The 24,741-nt window shown below is 44.5% G+C and overlaps 1 protein-coding gene across 1 annotated transcript in view; it reads right to left on the bottom strand.

Moving 5' to 3' along the window:
* Positions 1-24,532, bottom strand: part of LOC110526122 (A-type potassium channel modulatory protein KCNIP2-like) — a 187,213-nt gene extending 162,681 nt beyond the window's left edge. Inside the window, exon 1 of the mRNA XM_090236471.1 lies at positions 24,193-24,532. Coding sequence (XP_090092597.1) covers positions 24,193-24,265 — 73 coding nt within the window. The 5' untranslated portion in view covers positions 24,266-24,532. The remainder of the gene's footprint in view (positions 1-24,192) is intronic.
* Between the last annotated feature and the right edge of the window lie 209 nt (positions 24,533-24,741).

Raw genomic sequence — 24,741 nt, 5'->3', positions numbered from 1 at the left:
CCATACTTCTTCTTGACCAGGACAATAGGTGCAGCCCAAGGGCTAGCACTCTCACGCACCGCTCCTCCAGCCAACATCTCTTTCAGAAGGCTGCGCAGTTCCTGGTAGAGTGCCGGGGGGGGGGGGGGGGGGGGGGGGGTGGAACGTTCTCATATGGGTGGGGTGGTTTCTGTGCGGATGTCGTGGAGCACTGTATCTATGTGGTTGAAGTCTTCCACCTGTGCACAATCAAGAGTGGAAAGAGAGGCAGGAATGTTGGCTCTCAATTTGGGTTAGAGCATATCATTGGCGAACATGCATATTGGTAGCACGTGTGCGATTTCACACTTCAGTTATCAAATACACAGCACTTGGGAATAGGTGAGCACAGCAAACGCACTTCAAAAACATGCGAACACAGCAAACATAAGAGGATAAAACGAAACTCTGCGTTACCAGGTGACATACATTTATGAAGTGAACGCAGACCATTCCCTGTCCAGTTTTAATTAAAATTGTCCAACATTGACAATGATAAAAGGTGGTGGCAATTTCATTTTGGCTAGCCAACTAAACTGAACAGCTAGCATTTTGTCTATATCGATGCTGTTACGATAAACAAACAGTTGGATAAACAAACAATTTGATAAACTACAGGATTGGATGTTGCATGACATTTCCATTTTGTTTGAGTTGCTTCGTGTATCAGAGAATTAGCTTGAGATGATCTCACTGCGATATATTGCATGCAAGTTGCTTGACACATGGGTTTCAAAGAACTGTCAGTCAACGGTCAGTCGTAGCAAAAATAGTATTGAATGTCAGCTCAGCACGGCATTCGATTACCCCACGTGCAGCTAAGTTGGTAGAGCATGGCACCAGACTTGTGGGTTCAATGTGGGGGGGGGGGGGGGGGGGGGAGTATAAAAATGTATGCACTCATTACTGTAAGTCGCTCTGTATAAAACCATCTGACAAATGACTGAAATGTACATTTGAATAAGATGAAAAGCCAGCCATTCCTACTTACATTCCTTTGTGTCTCTGGCTAATATGATGAGTCATGATTCCCCAATACACTTGTCACGCTTCATCCCATACTAATCAAAACTTTGATGTGTAGCCTAGCGCAGCATTATATAAATGACCTATAATATATCGATAAAGAGAGGGAGAAAGAAAATGAGTGAGTCAGTGAGATAAAGGTAGAGAGAGATCCGACTATGCCAAACCAGACTGTTAAAACCATTCACTCTCACATGTTTAATCTGTCTGTCGTCGCAGCTCACTGCGTGCACTCACACACGCACATACGCACACACCCAGGCAGTAGGAAATTATGACCACGGGAGAATATTTAAAAAAAAATATGGGTCTTCAATCAAGAAACCGTGTCTAGTGGCAAAAACAACTACTCCCTTATGTCACACCCTTCTTTCCTACCACTCTCTCGCTCAGTTAATAATTTTTCGTACGATGCCATGTTGATGTTAATGTTGTTGCATGCTGCTCTAATCCAGGTCTGGGCCAATTGCATTGCTGTCATGTCAGCTGCCTTACCAATCAATCAAGCTTCTCTGTGTGTGTGTGTGCGTGTACATGTTTGTGTTTGTGTTTATTTGTGTGTCTGTGTTTGGGGACTCCATTATTAAAGCTTATGAAAGAAATTTGAGCGTGGTGAACTCTGTGCCTTGGGATACCAACTCTTGGAATGGTGGAATGTGATGTGTGTAATCCGTTTAACGGGGTTTTGGGAAAATAGGATTCCCAGTGCCATACCCTGAACCCGGAGTGCCGCACCTTGCTGTTGGCTGTATACATGATTCAGTAAAATAATCGAAACGTTTACAACTACTTTCTCTGGGGTTTTCTTGTCTCTTTTGTCTGTGAAACGTATTGATTGGTTTGAGGGTTGACTGACTGTGTTGTAGTAGAGATGGGAGTACTTTAGTATGGTATCACACTCAAGTCAAGACTCACACATAGGCAGGTGTGTACAGATTACATTTCCTTGTAAAGGGTCTGGAGAAGTGTCTAACTTGTCAAGAGCCATGTCAAATTTATACGATATATGTGTGTGTGTGTGTGTGTGTGTGTGTGTGTGTGTGTGTGTGGATTTGTGTGGTAACAAGCTGTCAGTCAGGACCTATCTCTTATGGCAACCTGGCCTGAGGCTGTGACAAGGGTGATGGAAGCCATTTTGGAAGCAGATACACTGTTCTACCCCTGGCAGTACCGGCAAGGCAGACTAAAACACAACAGAGATGGGAATTGTTGGTTGTGCCAAAAACACAGCTGTTTTGCAGTTATTTTTTCAACCTTTTCTCAACATTGGGGTTGCTTATTTGGAGGGTCACAGTTGCAGGATGTCAAGTCCACAAACTAATACAACTGAAATGGAGATTGTTGCTCTCAGCATGCCGCCACAGAACAGTGAGTGTTGACACATTTGTGACATTCTGAGATTGTTGTGGCGATTCTATGAATTGCATAAAACAGCTGATTCAAAATTCCATTAGCAGCAGCAGGTGTTCCTATCTTTCCCACTGTCACTGACACCTCTGATCATGAATGAAACGAGTGTGTGAATCTGTGTGTGTACGCATCTGTTAGTGTGTGCAAATGATGTGCGTACCATCTGGGTCACATTCATCTATGAATGTTTTCATTGTTTAAATTTGGTGTTTGTGTATGGATGAATGTCATCATCATACTGTTTCCTGTATAATGGGACCCATGGTGATTTTTCCTTATCTTAAACTGGCACCTCTTTCAGAGTCAACCAACTACAGGGTGTCACTATTTTTCAACTAAATAAAAATGATGTAGGATTCAAACCATAATCACTCATAATATACATTATCAGAGGCTATTGAGGGTGAATGATCAGAGTGTGGCTTGGACCAGCAACCCTGCGGTTTGAGGGCAAGCTCACAACAACCTAGTCACATGACACGTTTGAGTGGGCTGCAAGCTACTCAGGGAAATAGTTGGTTTGTTCTGTTTATACCGACAAAATGACTGACAGGCTGACAGATATCGACTAGGACCTGTCCACTTTGGTGTTGTCCAAATATTGACTACAGCTCTTCTTCTGTCTAAACTAACTGACTGATTGACTACCAGTCCACCCACAGTGTTTCCCTGTGGCGCTATCTTTCAGCTCACAACAGGACGTGTGTGTGTAGGTATACGTGTCACTCTGTGTGTCTGTATGTGCATGTGTACACATATGTGTGTGTGCCCCTATTTGCATGTGGGTTTTTGAGTCGTGTGTGTGTGTGTGTGCTCGCAGTGTATAAGAGTATAAAGCTACAGTTGGGTATGAGTCCAAGGCAGGGGTTAGGGTATTGACAATATTGACTATATTCACTATATGGCAGGCGGTAAAATACTCTAAGGTACATAGCACAGCTAGCGCTTTGGGCACCTTATACTATAACTGCCAACTTCCTCCGCTTTCCCTCTCCATTCTTTCTATCTCCTCTCTCTCCTCCTGCCATCCTCTTGTTCTTTGTCGATCTCACACTGTATGGTTTGATGGGTTTGAGAGAGAGAGAGAGGACTAGAGAAAGGATGAGAGACTACATCTGATCAGTGATTATAACCCTGATGATGAGACAAGACAATACTCACTACGACTTTCACCATACACATACACACTGCACGAGTCATGAATATCGAGGAGGGGAGAAAGAAGAGAGAGTGAAGGACAGTGGGGACACTAGTTCACTGACAAGCCAGGATTTGTATTGAATTCTATTATCCCTCCCAAAAACCCACTGGTAATTACGTAGATACAGACAGGGGTTTTGTTTGGGGAGAGGGCTCATCAGCTTGTAAACAATGTCAAAATCCAGTGTGAATGCAGTTACTATTGAATCATATGCTCCTGTCTTCTTCACTTACATACACTGTTATGGTTGCTGTTAGTATAATACAATCCGACTGAGCTAATGGTGGAATGCCATCCACTAATGCATGTTCTCTCTCTGACTGACTGACGAGGAGAGAGAAAGAGACAGAGAACAAGTGCTAAAAAAGGAGAGAGAGTGAGAGAGAGAGAGAGAGAGAGACTGAGACACTAACGACTCAGGAGTGGTGCTTTGTGGCACCTTCTGTATTAATACTTCGTCATTAAAAGCTGATACTTTTTTGAAATATGGTATTTCAACAGCGTGGCACTGCTGGGAAAGAAATGTGTCCACAACCCCAAATCTCTCCTCTGCTCTCCTCCTCCCCTCTCTTCTCTGCACAGTAAGCATATATAGATGAGTGTGCATTTACAGGGGAGGAGGAGAGCCGTGCTTATTTTAATTAACGATCCCAGTCCTCCCTCCCAAGATACACTCCCAGATTAAAACTCATTAGCATTGATTCTGGCTGCCTCTACTATTACCCCACAGACCACTAGTGACCTAAGAGAGCAGTAGTGGTCAGTGCCGTTAAAGATGAAGGAGGATGTTTTTTTTAATGAGCATGGCAATATACAGTTGAAGTCGGAAGTTTACATACACTTAGGTTGGAGTCATTAAAACTTGTTTTTCAACCACTCCACAAACTTCTTGTAAACAAACTATAGTTTTGGCAAGTCGGTTAGGACATCTACTTTGTGCATGACAAAAGTAATTTTTCCAAAAATTGTTTACAGACAGATTATTTCACTTGTAATTCACTGTATCACAATTCCAGTGGGACAGAAGTTTACATACTTTACAGAACACCATCCCAACCGTGAAGCACATTGTGGGGGGTGCTTTGCTGCAGGAGGGACTGGTGCACTTCGCAAAATAGATGGCATCATGAGGATGGAAAATAATGTGAATATATTGAAGCCTCATCTCAAGACATGTCAGGAAGTTAAAGCTTGGTCGCAAATGGGTCCTACAAATGGACAATGACCCCAAGCATACTTCCAAAGTTGTGGCAAAATGGCTTAAGGACAACAAAGTAAAGGTATTGGAGTGGCCATCACAAAGCCCTGACCTCAATCCTATAGACAATTTGTGGGCAGAACTGTAAAAGTGTTTGCGAGCAAGGAGGTCTACAAACCTGACTCAGTTACACCAGCTCTGTCAAAGAGGATGGGCCAAAAGCTTGTGGAAGGCAACCCGAAACGTTTGACCCAAGTTAAACAATTTAAAGGCAATGTTACCAAATACTAATTGAGTGTATGTAAGCTTCTGACCCACTGGGAATGTGATGACAGAAATTAAAGCTGGACAAAAATCATTCTCTCTACTATAATTCTGATATTTCACATTCTTAAAATAAAGTGGTGATCCTAACTGACCTAAGACAGGGAATTTTTACTAGGATTAAATGTCAGGAATTGTGAAAAACTGAGTTTAAATGTATTTGGCTAAGGTGTATGTAAATGTCTGACTTCAATTATATATATTACAGCATATTGGATGGTTGTCATTCATATTTAATTCACCCAGTTAAATGTAACAGCGATAGGTTTAGGCTATCACATGATACTCAAATTTTCCCTAAACCCATCATGAGGTTGCTACAACCTAGCCTATGAATGAAAGTTTACAACGTAGGTCCACACAGATCGAGAGAAAAATGTGAGGTGACATTACAGTGACACATGGACAGACAGTGACACATTCAATACCGCACACTCTCGTCTGCATCTAGCTGATGTAGGGTCAATCATTAGTCCAACAGTTGCAAACAAGAGTATCTATTAGAAAAATTAAAGTATGTTTATTAATGTTTTGTTCGGTTATGGAAACATTTTTCAACAGAATCGATGGAATGAATACACCCCTGATCACGTGTAAACACAGATCACTTTCATAACAGCCATGTTGCATTCTTTCTCGCACTTATGCGCCTTCTTCCTCTCATCTTTTCCCTTTGTCATTTGTGGACATCAATGCACAATACATCAGCTGTATGTGACCAGGTGAAAAAACGTTTCCAAGCCAAACCATATTGTAACTCCTACACACAGCTAAAGTAATGTTATAGTCAACATAGCTAATAGAACTTAGTAAACACGTTAGTAAACCTGCTACAATCATGCTATCACGACTCCTTCCGAAGGTGGCTCCCCTTCCTGTTCGGGTGGCGCTCGGCGGTTGTCGTCACCAGCCTACTAGCTGCCACTGATCCTTTTTCTCCTTTCTGTTTATTGGTTTCACCTGTTTGTGTATTTTCTTATTAGTTGTGCTTTATTTACCAGTAGCCCCGCCTGCTCTTTGTGCGGTAATGTTTTTTGTAACTTGTGTGCACGTCTGTGGGTTACGTGTTTCCCATTTAGTGGGTTTTGCTGGACAGTTTAAGTCCCCGTGTTTGGGGCATTTGTTTTGTTGTGCGCCCTGTGTTTTCGTGGGGTTGGCTTATGTTCGCCGTTTTGTGCATTAAATATAGCACTGCCCTGAACTCTCTGCTTCCTGCGCCTGCCTTCTCACCCACTACACCCATTACCTTACAGAATCCCGCACCTTGTAATGGAGTCAGCAGGAGCAGCTGCCAACCCCCTTCCGTCGATGGAGGAACGTGTCCTCCATCATCCCACCGTCCACCATCGGATAGGATCGGCGATGGATCAGATGATGGAGAGAATGGACCGATTGGAGAGGAGTGGTCTCCTCTCTTCACCTCCGGTTCCTCCGACGAATCCACCTTCTCCTCCCTCCGCATCCGGCTCCGGCGCTCTCCGTCTTGCGCTCCCGGGGGATTATGATGGAGCGACGGCGGGGTGCCAGGGTTTTTTGCTCTAACTTGAACTGTACCTGGCTACCGTGAGGCCAACTCCCTCGGGGGAGGAGAGTGTGAGTGTCCTCGTCTCCTGCCTGACGGGTCGTGCTCTGGAGTGGGCCAACGCGGTCTGGAATGGCCCAGTCTCGGCGAAGGAGCACTATCCGGGTGAGCGACTGTTCTATCTTAGGCAGGAGAAGAGGAGCGATTGGAGTTCCAGACCTTGGCCGCTGGGGCTGGGTGGAACGACAGGGCCCTGATAGACCACTACCGGTGTAGTCTCCAGGAGGACGTCCGCAGGGAGCTAGCGTGTCGGGGCGCCTCTCTCTCCCTTGACAAACTAATAGACATGTCTATCCGGCTAGACAATCTGCTGGCTGCCCGCGGACGTTCGGAGAGGCTCCTGTCTGTTCCACCACCTAGCACTCCCGCTCCCATTCCTATGGAGTTAGGGGGGGCCGTGCCGAGGGGTACCGGAGGAGGAGGCTCCTCCTGCACCAGCTGTGGTAAGAGAGGACACACGGCCGATCGATGCTGGGGGAGCCCATATGGGAGTCGAGAGGGCAGGCGGAAAACTTCTTGGTCACCCCAGGTGTGTCAGCACCAAACTCACCCAGAACCCCCTGTTGGTCACATGATTGTATTGATTTTGTTTCTTGACTTTTCTCCCTCTTCCCAGCACAAGGCGCTAATCGATTCAAGCGCAGCTGGGAACTTTATGGATCGCGGACTCGCCATCAACCTGGGTATTCCGCTAGTGCCGATAGATCCCCTTTTCCCCGTGCACTCCCAAGATAGCCGGCCATTAGGGTCAGGGTTTGTCAGGGAGGCCACGGTTCCACTGGACATGGTAATGCAGGGTAATAATAAGAAGCGGATTAGTCTCTTCATTATCGATTCACCTGCATTTCCAGTGGTGCTGGGGGTTCCATAGCAGGCTAGTCACAATCCTAGGATTTTGTGGAGACAGGGGGTTCTCCAGGGGTGGTTAGAGGAATGGTCAGGGAGGTGTATGGAAGTTTCCATCGGTGCCACGTCGTTGGAGAGTCCAGACCATTCCCCTTGAATATGCCGATTTGGCAATCACTTTCTGTAAGAAGAGGGCAACTAAATTACCACCTCATCGACAGGGGGATTATGCGATAAATCTCCAGGTAAACGCTGCGCTTCCCAAGAGTCACGTGTACCCATTGTCGCAGGAGGAGACGTTGGCTATGGAGACATACGTCACGGAATCTCTGGGACAGGGGTACATTCGGCCCTCCATTTCACCCGTCTCCTCAAGTTTTTTTTTGTGAAGAAAAAGGAGGGAGGTCTGCGTCTGTGCATTGATCATAGAGGTCTAAATGCCATCACGGTGGGGTTTAGTTAGCCAATACCTCACATCGCTACGGCGGTGGAATGATTTCACAGAGCACGTTTTCACAAAACTGGAACTCAGGAGCGCGTATAATCAATCTGGTGCGTATTCAGGATGGAGACGAGTGGAAAACCGCGTTTAGTACCTGCACGGGCAGGGAGTGGTTGTCTATATCGATGACATTCTGATCTATTCCGCCACCCGCACCGCGCATGTGTCTCTGGTGCGCAAGGTGCTTGGTAGACTGCCGGAGCATGACCTATATGGTCAAGGCTGAGAAGTGTGTGTTCTCCAAACAAGTCTCCTTCCTGGGTTATCGCATTTCAACCTCGGGGGTGGTGATGGAGTGTGACCGCATTAAGGCTGTGCGTAATTTGGCCGACTCCAACCACGGTGAAGGAGGTGCAGCGGTTCTTAGTGTTTGCCGATTACTTCCGTAGGTTTATCCGGGGTTTTAGCCAGGTAGCCCCATTACCTCACTGCTGAAGGGGGGGGCGGTGCGTTTGCGGAGGTCGGCAGAGGTTGAAGGCGCTGTTCACAGATGCACCTGTGTTGGCGCACCCGGACTCCTCTTTAGCATTCATAGTGGAGGTGGACGCGTCGAAGGCTGGGGTGGGTTCCGTGCTATCACAGCGCTCGGGTACGCCACCAAAACTCTGCCCGTCCGCGTTCTTTTCGAGGAAGCTCAGCCCGGCGGAGCGTAACTATGATGTGGGGGACGGGGAGTTGTTAGCAGTGGTAATGACCCTGATGGTGTGGAGACACTGGCTTGAGGGGGCTAGGCACCCTTTTCTCATCTGGACCGACCACCAGAATCTGGAGTATATCCGGGCAGCTAGGAGACTTAATCCACATCAGGCAAGGTGGGCCATGTTCATCACCCGATTCAGGTTCACTCTGTCTTATAGACCAGGCTCCCTGGACATGAAGGCCAACGCGCTGTCCTGTCTCTATGACACGGAGGATCGGCCCACCGATCCTACTCCCATCCTTCCAGCCTCTAGGCTGGTGGCACCAGTGGTATGGGTGCTGGATTCGGACATCGAGCGGGCGTTACGGGCGGAACCTGCGCCTCCTCAGTGTCCGGCTGGTCGTAAGTACGTGCCGCTTGGTGTTCGTGACCAACTGATTCGGTGGGCTCACACACGACCCTCTTCGGGTCATCCTGGTGTGGCGAGGACAGTGCGGGGTCTCAAGGGGAAGTATTGGTGGTCCACCTTGGCTAGGGATGTTAGGTTTTTATGTCTCTTCCTGTTCGGTGTGCGCCCAGAGTAAGGCTCCTAGGCACCTTCCTAGAGGGAAGTTACAGCCCCTCCCCATTCCACAATGGCCATAATGGGCAGGTGGAGAGAGTGAACCAGGAGGTGGGTAGGTTTCTGCGGTCGTATTGCCAGGACCGGCCAGGGGAGTGGTCTAGGCACGTCCCATGGGCGGAGTTGGCCCTTAACTCACTCCGTCACTCCTCTACGAACCTATCACTATTTCAGTGTGTGTTGGGCTACCAGCCGGTCCTAGCACCTTGGCATCCAAGTCAGACCGAGGCTCCTGCGGTGGAGGATTGGGTGCAGAGCTCCAAGGAGACCTGGAGAGCCGTCCAGGAATCCCTCAAACAAGCCAGTGGACGGCAGAAGAGGAGTGCTGACCGCCACCGCAGTGAGGCCCCCGTGTTTGTACTGGGGGACAGGGTCTGGCTCTCGACCCGAAGCCTACCCCTCCGCTTGCCCTGCCGGAAGCTGGGGCCGCAGTGTGTGGGGCTCTTCAAAGTCCTGAGGAGGATAAACGAGGTGTGTTATAGACTCCCTTCCTATTATCTTATTAACCCCTCGTTTCATGTGTCTCTCCTCAGGCAGGTGGTAGCTGGTCCCCTGCAGGAAGGTGAGGTGCCAAAGGTCCCTCCGGCCCCTCTGGATATCGAGGGGTCCCCGGCGTACACGATACGTGCCATTCTGCCGGGTGAGGGGCCTGCAGTACCTCGTGGACTGGGAGGGGTACGGCCCGGAGGAGAGGTGCTGGGTACCGGTGGGGGACATCTTGGACCCCTCACTGTCTAGGGATTTCCATCGCCTCCATCCGGATCGCCTGCGGGAGCCACGCGTCGGGGGGGGGGGGGGGGGGGGTACTGTCACGACTCCTACCAAAGGCTGCTCCACTTCCTGTTTGGGTGGCGTGGCGCTTGTCATCACCGGCCTACTAGCTGCCATTGATCCTTTTTCCCCTTTCTGTTTATTGGTTTCACCTGTTTGTGTTTTAGGCTGATTAGTCACGCTTTATTTACCAGTAGGCCCTCCTGATCTTTGTGCGGGAATGTTTTGTGTAACTTGTGTGCACGTCTGTGGGTTACGTGTTTTCGTGGGTTTGGCTTATGTTCGCCGTTTTGTGCATTAAATCTAGCACTACCCTGAACTCTCTGCTTCCTGCGCCTGACTTCTCACCCACTACACCCAGTACATTACACATGCAGTAAAGTTACAGTGTACAGTCAGTAAGCAGTTTAGTGATAAATTCATCAAACCAAAAGCTTACCTTGACTTGGAAGAGTTACAGTATTGTGTTGGATAGTCATAACCAGCTAGCTAACATACCGTCCCTCTGTTTTTAAGCAGGTTGTTTGCGTAGGCTAAACTAGCTAGCTGCATTTGCTAGCAAAATAAGTGAAACTGAAAAAAATGACAATCTCCCTCTCTCTTTCTTGCTTCTTTATTTTGTAAAAACTGTTCAACTATTGTCTTTCTCTCTCTTTGAGTCAACTACTCACCACATTTTATGCACTGCAGTACAAGCTAACTGTATCTTATGCTTTCAGTACTCGATTCATTCTCTGATCCTTCGACTAAGTGGACAACATGTCAGTTCATGCTGCAAGAGCTCTGATAGGTTGGAGGACATCTCCGGAGGTTGTCATAATTACTGTGTAATTCTATTGAAGGTTGAGAACCATGAGCCTCCTAGGTTTTGTATTGAATTCAATGTACCCAGAGGAGGACGGAAGCTGTCCCCCGGCTACACCATGGTGCTACCCTACAGAATGCTGTTGAGGCTACTGTAGACCTTCATTGCAAAATAGAATGTTTCAATCAATTATCTGGTAAAGCGATTATATTTAGTATAGTTTTATCAAAAGTCAAAACTCATTTCGGCATTCATTATTATTGAAGGAGAATTTGTTTTTTTATCGAGTTATACAAATCAACAAGGAGTCAGTAGAAACCATATGTATTTAATAAAGTCAGACATATCAGTAAATGAGACTGAGTTAACTTTTTTGCTGTCAGACAAGGCTCTGCTGATAGCCAGGTATAGCAGTAGTAAGGATTCACCTCATGATGCTGAAAGGAATGTTCCGCTGTCGGGGCAGCTTTATGTAAGTCCTAACAGTTTCTGGGCACCGTTTGTCACTCTTAAAGTGTAATAAATGTATTGTTTTAGTGTTGTGTAGTGGCTTTGCTGGCATGCATCAATTTATTTTGCTGCCCAATTTTGCCTGGCATAGCTAGAACAGTTTGCCTTTTCGTCAGGACACTCGACACTGTTCATTACAACGAGATCGCATTGCATATCAAACACTAGGCTAGAAGCTAGTTAATAGTTTGATGCTAGCATACCAGCCAATATGACAACCGAATTAAAAAATATTAGTTGCTGAAAACAGCTGGTCAAACTAGAAATGTGGGGGGATTTGACAGCATAGTGACACTTGCGTTATGACTTCTATAGTAGCCGGGACCAGCTGTTTTTTTATCCCATGTATGAAGCTGTTTTTCAATGTGTTTCTATGGGCTAATAGCAGTAAAGTCAAATTCAATAGTGCATTGTGGGTAGGTCAGAAGATATCCCCAAATACATTTTTATATAAGTAAAAATGCTAAAACATAAGTATGGTTGTAGTTATAGGTAACCAGATTGTGACTGCAACCAAGTTACTAAATCTTTGACCACATTGTGTTGTTACTTTAGCGAGTAAAAACGCATGCTTTCTACGCTTCAACTAGCCCAGACTAGAGAGCGCTGGACAGGGAAATGTGTCAAACTCATCATGCCAAATTAGGTGACACATTGAATCAAACCAATTAGCGCCAGTAGGAATTTTGCATTTCAACAACACACATAGCTAGAAGGTGACAATGGAGCAAAGTGTCTATGACAGTTATCGCTATACTGTAGGACCATCTCTACTATGTAGAGACAACACTCCTGTCTTGTTATCATCAAAGATGATTTTAACTACCTTGGGTCAATTCAACTGTCATACAGCCAAATGAATGCCAATTCACATAACTACTCAATCACATCAATAATAAAAATATAATATATGCTTTTATCCAAAAACCCTTACAGTAGTGGCAGAGCGTGAATATATTTTCTTATGGATTTTCCCTAGCGGTAATCAAACCAAAGATCCTGAAGTTATTAAGTGCCATGCTCTACCAACTTTAAAACTTAAAAACAGGACCTCTTCATCATCTATCGTACAGAGAACCCCCATCACACCCCAGATCAAACCTGCACCAGAAAGAAATCTATGTCGGTTGGTGTGGGAAAGATGTGCCACTTGGCCTCTACCTTCTAAACCAACAAGCAACAAATTACTGTATTTTGTAAGACTGTTGTGCGTATTGTACATTTTGTGCACTGTGTCCAGTGAAGTCTTCACATTTGGAGTGGAAGATCCTAACCCTATTGATTCAGTGGTAGGGAGAGAACAAGAAGGAGGAGGACAAGGGGGAGGGGGGAGGAGTAGAAGGAATGATAAAGAGGAGGGAGTAGAGGGCTTGGAAGGGATGAGGAAGAAAAAGGAGGCTAGACACCTGTGGTGCAGGACGGCAGCCCTCTAAATTAGGGGGTTCGATTAAACTGGCCCGGGTTGCACCGGGTTCTGGCCTGTCACGTGACCATGCGAAGCCAGCGAGGGAGGCGTGCCTTGCTCAAATCCAATACTAATCTACGCAGCTCTGTCATATTGTCAACAACTCTTTTCCATAGAATATATGTTTGAAATTTCAAATGAGTTTTCATTGGGACAAAAGAAAAAGCGTTTTTATCATAAGCCATCACTTTTGCATGTGAAAACACAGAATCGTACTCATTACTCCATGTGCTTAAAATACGTCACTTTTCTTTTGAGGTGACTCTGCCGTCGGCCAGAGCGGGGCACCAGGATCACGGCCGGGAGGCAGCCCGGTTCCAAAACGAATGCAATCACTTTTCATCGATGGCAAACTCCGCCCACCCGGGCCAGCTTAATCAAATGACCTCATTTACTCCCTTCAAGGTGTGAGGCTCTCACTCTGTTAGGGAGAGCACTCTTGAGAGTACACGTGAGCGGTATTGCTGGGACATTTGTGTTTTGCTGTGTTTAAGCTTTAGCTTAATTCTGTAAAAGTCAGAACCTTGTAAAGCTGAAGAGCCAGGACTGCATTTTCCTTTTTCTAAATAACAGCCTCTTTGTTTGCACTGAGCTCCTGTCTAATGTGCCTTTACCTTTGAGTCAATGTCTATGCCCGACCCCCAGACAGTGTAAAACCCCTTGCACTGTCACAATAACAAATGTCAACTTTGATTTAAAATGTCTTACCCCCCTCTGAGTGTCTGTGTGTGTGTGTGTGTGTGTGTGTGTGTGTGTGTGTGGGTTGGAGGATCATGTCCAGCTCTTAAATTAATTGGATATTCGTGTCTGGCAGAAAAAGCAGACTGCCCACCATCCAGTGTAGTCAGCAACATCCTACTTATGCTCTCACACACAACTAATGTGCTTAAAGAACACTCACTTAACTTGCACACACCCACTCACTCACTCACGCACGCATGCAAACCTGGACACACACACAAACACAATACATTACTCACACAGACATACACACTACACGACTCACAAGTTCCCACACACACTAGTCTCTTCCCCCCCCCCCAAAGCATCATTCTTTTTTCATTTTTTCATATAAAGGTATGTACACACTTTCCCTAAAACAATGCATACACATACTATACAACACTATTACCTTGCATATGTTTCTGTCTTTCCACAGGGCATTTCTCTTTGTTAGCCTGTAGGGGTGTGAAATGTGTTATAGTGTGTAATGGGAGAGCATGGGGTTGGGGAGCGTGGGTTTAAGCTCTAATCCACCATGGAGAGGAGAAAGAAAGAGGCCAAATCAGAGAGGGCCATGGAGGGGCATGTGACATTTACAGGTCATCCAGTCACTTGAATACCAGAGGTAGATGGACACAAAGAGATGAGGTGAGGAAAAAAATGTGGCACAAGGTTGTGAACTCGTTGTTGTCATGGTCTCTGTAACAACCAGGTAAAGGAATCATGGGAAAGTCATATGCTGGGTGTTATCTGGTCAGATTACAAACAAATACATACGTGTTTTCTGGTTAACACAATTTCATTCTACAACCAGTGTTCAATACCATGATGTCCTCTGGGTTGACTGTTGACATGGCATAACGCACACACACCATTGCGTGCTTGTGTGCATGTGTGCGTGCATGTGTGCGTGCATGTGGTATCATTCCCCAATGTGTTTGAGAGCGCTAGCTGAAAGATGAGGTAATTATAGGAGTGTTGTATGGTAATCTGCTCTTCCGCCTCAGATACGATACTCAAGAGACATCACATCACACAGACACACACACACACACACACACACACACACACCGATATACGCGCACACATCTCATACACACAGAGAAATATACATGAAATATACATATGTGCAAAAACACTAACAAAGAAACACACACAGAGAACAGTATGCTACAACGGGCTGCGAGGGAGTTACAGTATTTCTAGAGGGCTACATTTCTCTTCTATCAAAAGCTGATGGTTAGAGACCACCCACACTACCTTAAAGTTACACAGGTCAGTCTCATAACAAGCACACATCTCACGAAGGCACACACACAGCATGCAAGCAGAGTTCCAGAGTTAAGAGAAGGAGTTCTGAGTCACCAGTCCTTCTTTGCACACATATCATTCTCTCATTTTCTCTCTCTCTCTCTCTCTCTCTCTCTAGGACTATGTAATGTAGCAAGCAGGTATAATGATAGACAGATGGACAGCTTTCACGTCAGCAGCTAGGATATGAACCCTCTAATTATCCACTATCAACTCGATGAACAGCTCTGACTGACAACTCTGAGATCGCTGTGTGTGTGTGTGATTAGACCACCATTAGCTGTGCCTCTGCTTGTACTTTCCTCCTCCCATGCTACCTTAAAGGCAAGTCACATGCACTTACAGACAGCAGTACTGTCAAATCCTATCTCATGTGTTTGTTTTCACAATAGACCCAGGGATGGAGACCAGTAGCTAATCTGCATCTGTTGTTTCACCACAGGGGAGCTGATCTACATAAAACATGTCTTGACACATACCATTAAAACACACCACATTACTATCTACCAGAGCTCTCCTCATAGGCTTTAGCTTATTAGGCTAGCACAGTCGTGTGGAATACCCATTCTTCAGTTCCTAATTTCTAAAAACCCATCTAGGGATGGGTGTTAAAAATATGCATCGGGCGGGCCCTGTGGTGCAATGCATCATGATACACTGTAACGGAAAACTGTAATTTAGGCGGTCATTTGGGGTATTATGAACAACAAAACACTGTGAAACGTTTTATTGCAGCGTACTGTAAATGATGGGGCATTGTGGGAAAATGTTGTGGGTGGTGGAAAAATTGCTGTATTTCAAACTGTACTGTATTTTAATCCCACAGAAAACAGTAACATACAGTATCTTTGGGATGCCAAAAACCTTTTGAACAGGTGCATGGTACTGTTGTTTCTGGCTCATTTACATATTTTGAAACGTGGCTATATTTGTTGCACAAGAGAGGCAGAGATGAAGCAAGAGGGTCCATTCCACTCCCGTCAAAATCTGTCCAAGCGAGAAATACAGCAATATTGAATGAGTTTATAATGGGCTTATTCTGCGACTCCCATTGTTAGGGCAAGACAAGACCACCTCGTCATTAAATACAGGATCCCTGGTTGCACCCGTTAGTAAGAGTGATGTACCAATTTAACTGGCATGTGGTAGTAGTGCACCATCAATTTAAACTGTATAGGAGACAGATTGGAGTGGCAGCAAGTCTTAAAACTTTAAATGGGGTGGCAGGTAGCCTAGTGGTTAGTGTTGGACTAGTAACTGAAAGGTTGCAAGGTCGAATCCCCGAGCTGGCAAGGTAAAATTCTGTTATTCTGCTCCTGAACAAGGCAGTTAACCCACTGTCCCTAGGCCATCATTGAAAATAAGAAATTGTTCATAACTGACTTGCCTAGTTAAATAAAGGTAAAATACTGTGAAATACAAACCCCATCTCCCCTCAATGAATTTAATTAATCCATATATTCATTAATCAATTCATTCATTACATTTACAGTAGCATTATAGCCTTTTTTACAGTAAATTATACAGTATTGTACTAAAGCAATTGCACACAAGACAACTTTTTTAGCATGGCTGCGCTGCGTCATAGTTATGAGTCAGAGCCGAGTATCATAGATCAGCACAGAAAAGAGTTACCAAAAAGTTGGTTTGCACAACCTCATGTGTACAATTGCTTTTCTACAACAGGTTACCAATTTAAAAAACATTTAAACGTAATTTTGATATTCATAGGCTACTATTTCATCCCTCAACAAAAATATAGGCACATCTATGGTTACTGGCCAAGCCGGCTGGCCATTCATTCTATCGGTTGGGTTGCCAGAAACGTGACCAAGTCATTAAGTTTTTTTGTTCTATAGCTCTTGACGCAACCCAGTTGTTCATTCTACATGTTCGGTAGCCATGCTGGCTGGCAGCGCTCTTATCCCTTGTGTGATAGCTAGCCAACTACGGCTAAGCTGTTTTGGATGCATCCATAAAACAATGAGCTAATGATGTGCGATTTTGCCTGGCATAGACGACGTGCTCGCTCGTCAGGACACTGCTCAGAGGAGCTAGCCAACTACACAGCTAGCGCAATCACTTCAAACTGAAGCTGGTAATACAACAAACTAGCTGCGTTTCATGTTGTTTGACCTGTTTTTCTATTGACATTTCTTTGTATACATCCATCAAAATGATTCATGATTTAAACTGGCTGAGAAAAGATGTACGTTCATTTGATCGTTTGCCAGACAGTCGTCGTGAAGTCTTTTTGTTCTTTATCTATGGACACGACCCAGTCATGAGTTCTAAATGTGCCATTGCCATACTGGCTAGCAACGTTCATAAAACCTTGCTTGCAAACCGTGCAGCTAGAATAACAGCAAAGTAATGGAGTCATTGGCGACTCCATTACCCGCAGTATTAGACTTAAAATCCAGCGATCATACACTGTTTACCAGGGGGCAGGTCTACCGACGTTAAGGCTAATCTGAAGATGGTGCTGGCTAAAGCTAAAACTGGCGAGAGTAGAGAGTATAGAGATATTGTTATCTACGTCGGCACCAACGATGTTAGGATGAAACAGTCAGAGGTCACCAAGCGCAACATAGCTTCAGTGTGTAAATCAGCTAGATGTGTCGGCATCGAGTAATTGTCTCTGGCCCCCTCCCAGTTAGGGGGAGTGATGAGCTCTAAAGCAGAGTCTCACGACTCAATCGCTGGTTGAAAACTGTTTTCTGCCCCTCCCAAAAGATATAATTTGTAGATAATTAGCCCTCTTTCTGGGACTCACCCACAAACAGGACCAAGCCTGGACTGCTGAGGAGTGATGGACTCCATCCTAGCTGGAGGGGTGCTCTCATCTTATTATACCAACATAGACAGGGCTCTAACTACTCTAGCTCCACAATGAAATAGGGTGCAGGCCAGGCAGCAGGCTGTTAGCTAACAGTTTAGTGGAGTCTGCCACTATCATAGTCAGTGTAGTTAGCTCAGCTATCCCCATTGAGACCGTGTCTGTTCCTCGACCTAGGTTGGGCAAAACTAAACATGGCGGTGTTCGCCTTAGCAATCTCACTAGAATAAAGAACCTCCTCCATTCCTGACATTATTGAAAGAGATCATGATACCTCACATCTCAAAATAGGGCTACTTAATGTTAGATCCCTCACTTCAAAGGCAGTTATAGTCAATGAACTAATCACTGATCATAATCTTGATGTGATTGGCCTGACTGAAACATGGCTTAAGCTTGATGAATTTACTGTGTTAAATTAAACGAGGCCTCACCTACACTAGTGACCATATCCCCCATGCATCTCGCAAAGGCGGGGGTGTTGCTACTGTTTACAGGCCTCCTGGGCCATATACAGCGTTCCTCACTGAGTTCCCTGAATTCCTATTGGACCTTGTAGTCATAGCAGATAATATTCTAATTTTTGGTGATTTTAATATTCACATGGTAAAGTCCACAGACCCACTCCAAAAGAATTTCGGAGCCATCATCGACTCAGTGGGTTTTGTCAAACATGTCTCTGGACCTACTCACTGTCATAGTCATACTCTGGACCTAGTTTTGTCCCATGGAATAAATGTTTTTCGTCATAATCCTGGACTATCGGACCACTATTTTATTACGTTTGCAATCACAACAAATAATCTGCTCAGACCCCAACCAAGGAGCATCAAAAGCCGTGCTATAAATTCTCAGACAACCCAAAGATTCCTTGATGCCCTTCAAGACTCTCTGCCTACCCAAGGACGTCAGAGGACAAAAATCAGTTAACCACCTAACTGGGGAACTCAATTTAACCTTGCGTAATACAAGGTTCCGTTTTAGGACCACTATTGTTTTCACTATATATTTTACCTCTTGGGGATGTCATTCGAAAACATAATGTTAACTTTCACTGCTATGCGGATGACACACAGCTGTTCATTTCAATGAAACATGGTGAAGCCCCAAAATTGCCCTCGCTAGAAGCCTGTGTTTCAGACATAAGGAAGTGGATGGCTGCAAACGTTCTACTTTTAAACTCGGACAAAACAGAGATACTTGTTCTAGGTTCCAAGAAACAAAGAGATATTCTGTTGAATCTGACAATTAATATTGATGGTTGTACAGTCGTCTCAAATAAAACTGTGAAGGACCTCGGCGTTACTCTGGACCCTGATCTCTCTTTTGTCGAACATATCAAGACTGTTTCAATGACAGCTTTTTCCCATCTATGTAACATTGCAAAAATCAGAAACTTTCTGTCCAAAACTTATGCAGAAAAATGTATCCATGCTTTTTTTTGTTACTTCTAGGTTAGACTACTGCAGTGCTCTACTTTCCGGCTACCCGGATAAAGCACAAATAAACTTCAGTTAGTGCTAAATACGGCTGCTAGAATCCTGACTAGAAACAAAAAATGTGATAATATTACTCCAGTGCTAGCCTCCCTACACTGGCTTCCTGTAAAGGCAAGGGCTGATTTCAAGGTTCTACTGCTAACCTACAAAGCATTACATGGGCTTGCTCCTACCTATCTTTCCGATTTGGTCCTGCCGTACATACCTACATGTACGCTACGGTCACAGGACGCAGGCCTCCTAATTGTCCCTAGAATTTCTAAACAAACAGCTGGAGGCAGGGCTTTCTCCTTATAGAGCTCCATTTTTATGGAATGGTCTGCAAGGTCTGCAGGAGTGTGAAGGTGAACGGAAAGGCTCTGGAGCAACGAACCGCCCTTGCTGTCTCTGCCTGGCCGGTTCCCCTCTCTCCACTGGGATTCTCTGCCTCTAACCCTATTACAGGGGCTGAGTCACAGGCTTACTGGTGCTCTTCTTCCATACCGTCCCTAGGATGGGTGCGTCACTTAAGTGGGTTGAGTCAATGACGTGATCTTCCTGTCTGGGTTGGCCCCCCCTTGGGTTGTGCCGTGGCGGAGATCTTTGTGGGCTATACTCGGCCTTGTCTCGGGATGGTAAGTTGGGGGTTGAAGATATCCCTCTAGTGGTGTGGGTGCTGTCTCTCTTTCTTTCTCTCTTTCTTTCTCTCTCGCGGAGGACCTGAGCCCTAGGACCATGCCTCAGGACTACCTGGCATGGCTTGCTGTCCCCAGTCCACCTGGCTGTGCTTCTGCTCCAGTTTCAACTGTTCTGCCTGCGGCTATGGAACCCTGACCTGTTCACCGGACATGCTACCTGTCCCAGACCTGCTGTTTTCAATTTTCTAGTCTCTACCGCAGGAGCGGTAGTAACCCCTCATAGCCTGGTTACTCTCTAGGTTTCTTCCTAGGTTTTTGCCTTTCTAGGGAGTTTTTCCTAGCTACCGTGCTTCTACACCTGCATTGCTTTCTGTTTGGGGTTTTAGGCTGGGTTTCTGTACAGCACTTTAAGATATCAGCTGATGTAAGAAGGGCTATATAAATAAAGTAGATTTGATTTAATTTATTTGTAAATATCCATAAAAGTATGCTTACTCATGATTTTGACTGGCTGAGAAAATATGTCCATCTAGTCCTGACACATTAATTCTCAATAGGACATTGGTTATCGAATTTCAATATTGAAACAATGCTGCAAATGTCAAGAGATAGACAACAAAGTTTGTAAAAAAACATTTTGCTGTTGAAAACCACAGGTTAGGCTAGAAGAAAGGGGAAATAATGTCTAGATGTTTTTTTACAGGGGAGATCAAATGATTTGGCTGGCTGGGCAGATGGGACACTGGATGCGTAGGGATTTCTCAGATGGAACAGAAAACGAGATGCCCATTTTTGAGTCATAGGCTTACCCACGCTAAACTGGTTTATTAGTATGGCTTAGAATGCGTCTCAACCTATCACAATGCTTGTTTTGACCAACCTGTTGTAGAGTGTGTTTCATTACACAGTACTTGCTTTGATACTCTAGATTACAGTTGGTAGGTGTACTGCAATATGAAATACTGTCACGAACATCGTCAGGGAAATGACCGGACCAAGGTGCGGCGTGGTAAGCATACATTTCTCCTTTATTTAGAATGTCGCCAACAAAAACAAGAGACAACAAAAAAACGTATGTGAAGCTGATTAGGGCTATACAGACCACTTACATAGACAAGTACCCACAAAAAAACAGGCTGCCTAAGTATGAGTTCCAATCAGAGACAACGATAGACAGCTGTCCCTGATTGAGAACCACACCCGGCAAAAACATAGAAACAGAAAACATAGAAAAAAAGAAACTAGAATGCCCACCCTAGTCACAAATACAGTAAATTATTTGCAACTTTGCTGCCTTTAAGATACTGTCAAATTCACGGCAATCCCTTTAGCCATACAAACCACGCTTCCATCCACAGTTTTTATGCAATTAAAGTCATACCGTAGAAAAAAATTCACGACAGCTGTGATGGGAACAGGTAGTTCTGGTACAATAAATGCCAATAGATAATTTGTTCGTTCGACATCCAGTCCATCTTTTTGTGTCTGTAAAATGAATGATGCGAGAAATGGTGGTGGAAATACCTTTACGCGAAAATATTGATAGAATAACCATCATATCAAAGTCAACTTGGAGTCATGCCACTATGACTCAGGAAACCATGCAGTTTATTAGGTTACAGATGGAATGAGAAAATTCACAGGGTGGTGAAAGTGCACGGTGATCTTGATGCTCCTTTCAAAGAAATATTGAGGGTCTAATTCTGGTGACATGATTGATGCTTGACTGCTGTTTGACAGATACAAATATTATCCATAATAATATCATCATGTACAATAGACTAGCCTGCCCGCACTGTATCTGCGAGCTGTTGGCTAGAGCGCAGATGCCAAGATCAGAGTAGGCTCATTCGCTATTTAATGTAATAGTTTTTGTGACAAATCTATCGGTAGATTTGAAAATACGATGGAAACACATTGAACTTTAGATTTTTATTTGGTACATGAAAAAGTACATTTTGTGTACACTACCTCATCACGCACAGACTTTTATCAGACAACAGACAAGTTATTTTGGTGGAAACAACACTAGTGGGAAAATACGGATATTTTTTTATGTAGATCTTAGAATATTTGCATATAAATGTGTCACCAATTGGATGGAAACTTAGCTACTGACAGCTTTCTAAAATCCATTAAACAAAGTCAGGATGGGAATTGCTCCCCTGCACTAGTTCACTTATTCACACCTTCACTTTAGAAAGTCATCTGACTTCCCTCCACATGGACAAGGGAAGAAGGGACCTTCAGAAAAACGTGGTCAGTGAGCAAGACAAAGGAGAAGTAGAGAAAATTAGAAGAAAGCATATTATGGCTAGTCCAGGGTCATGTTCAAGAGATGACAGGAAAAATACCCTTCATCTATTTGCCGCTGACAGAAACCGTTTGGAGAGCACAGGCCATTGTCAGGTTATTGCAGGAACAAAAGCATCAACTTCTAAAGAACATCTCAAAATTCTTATTTTAGAGATTACTATTAAACGTTAAACCATTCTGTTTGTCCAATGGAATGTCTTTTTTGGTTCAGTCTTGGCTTAAAGTAACAGAGACAGCACACAGAGCCTCCCCAATAATCCCTCTAGTGGATTCTGGAGCCTGCCTTTCAGCTGTTCATACAGAACCAAGAGACAGACTGATTCTAAATGATCTTTCCGGGAAGAACTTTCCCATGTGCAGCCTCACAACCTCACCCCCCAAAACAAGTCAAAGCTTACAGACTAGACAGGCGTTGATCCTCAAATATACACACGCGCGCATGCATGCACGCACAAACAGACACACGCCCGTCAGAGCAAAATCCATAGAATTAGACTTACTAATTCTAAGAACAACTCATTCTAATTCTATGTGAGCCCGCACAGACAGACCTCCTGGCTAGGACCCAGGAATGGAATCATAGCTTTATTTGTTATGCATTAAATTGGCTACAAATGGTTGTGTAGCTCCTAATGCAGCAGCAGTAGAGTAGTGATTAGATTGGCCCAGCACAGTCTCTGGGCAAACAAAGTGTGTGTGTGTGTGTGTGTGTGTGTGTGTGTGTGTGTGTGTGTGTCTGCTTGTGTGTGTCCGGCAGCCAGTGCATGGCCTGCCTCTTGTAGAGCAACAATATCCTTGGCCACAAATGCTATAATTTCAATCCAGCAGCTGGCACTAAACAGACAAATGGTGTTTCATGGTACATCACCGAGCTATTGTAATTAAGGAATGGCAGTGTTTGGAAAGCTTGCAAAGCACACACATTACATACACATAGGAATGTGCACACACACCACACACACACACACACACACACACACACACACACACACACACACACACACACACACACACACCTATACAGTCCATTAATTATATAACAATAATAGTATTGTCTGCAGTTCCTCTTCTAAACTCTGCTTATATTATGTGAGGGTTTGGTATTGCTGACTGTCTGTACTCACACACACACACGGTTTTTGTTTTTAATTAAAATTGTCTTGACATTCTGGCAACACACATCTAGGTGACATTCTAAAATCCTGATAGACACACACACACACACACACACACACACACACACACACACAAGCAAAGAAACATCATGTGTGGCAAAAACCAGTAGCACTACAAGCTCAAATAGTTTAGCATGGCAAAGCTCATTAAATATAGACCCCAAGATAATTAAGTCATTAACTATTAACATTAACTATTTTGCAAAACAGTCCTAAAAATTAGAAAGCAGAATTTGGTTTGTGTGATTAGAAAAGGCACACTTTCACTAACATGACAAACTTTATTTTATATCACCAAGACTTCAAGGCCAGCACCAATGTCTCCAATCCAGATGCGCTTTGGGCATCTCAACCTGACAGCCAATGGACTCCCGTAGAAAAGCCAGGTCAGCAAAATTGAGCGCCACGCTCAGATTCCATCGCCATGCACTAACAATTCACGCAACAACATGCATGCGAACACAACAAAAGATACAATATGACATATATATACAATTATATATCATAATCAATATATACACTGTGTAATTAGATGAGGTTATTAAAGGCTGCTCGCTTTTTTTAAAGACTACGATATAGCCTTCATTATCTGCTTCAACACTTTATTCACAACAGGTCGCGCACTAAATGACAATTGAGAAGCATCGAAAGTAGACTAGCACAAGCTTAAAACAATTTTATAAGCAACCGTTTTAGGATATATTGGCTACACAACTATTCCAGTTTTTCGAGAGTCATATGGCATCTTTCACTGGTATAATAAAGCCGGGGCTGGGAAAGCCCATCACTCACCAGTCAGCTGGTCATACGATCCATCCAATTCTCTAGAATCAGACAAGCTTTGCTCCCGGTTTTTAGTCTTCATATTTCCCGGTGCTGGAACGGAAACTATGGAGGATAAATCTCAGTTGTGTTTTATGGTGTTTTTTGTTTTTTTGTCTCCTTTAATCATGTGTAGTTAACGGTTGATAAAATGTTATTAAATGACAAGCCCGTTGGTAGGCTGTTAATTCGTTATTTCAGTTTCAGTCCGGACTGCTCTGGTGATGTGCGTTCTCCTCTACCCAAACTGGCTTCTGTCTCTCTCCACCAGTGAGCGACACGCGCTTGTTGCCTGCGAACACACACATTTACAGACACACTCACACACTAGGATTATCAGGCTTTTGGTCACCGGACTGATTCGAGCAAGCGCACAAAAGCGATACTCCTCTCCATAGACGCGGGAAATGGGGTGCTGAGGATGGTGCAGCAAACCCTGAAAATCTGAATAAAAAAATAAAAACAAATCACAAAAGTAGTGCACAAAAGTAGTGGACTTACTAGTCCCATATTAGCGCG

This window comes from Oncorhynchus mykiss, chromosome 1 (assembly GCF_057628025.1).
Source record: "Oncorhynchus mykiss isolate SJ-2025 chromosome 1, ASM5762802v1, whole genome shotgun sequence".
In the NCBI taxonomy this organism is placed as follows: Eukaryota; Metazoa; Chordata; class Actinopteri; order Salmoniformes; family Salmonidae; genus Oncorhynchus; species Oncorhynchus mykiss.
The sequence above is the reverse complement of the archived record's forward strand: the minus strand, read 5'-3'. Positions and strand labels throughout refer to the sequence as shown.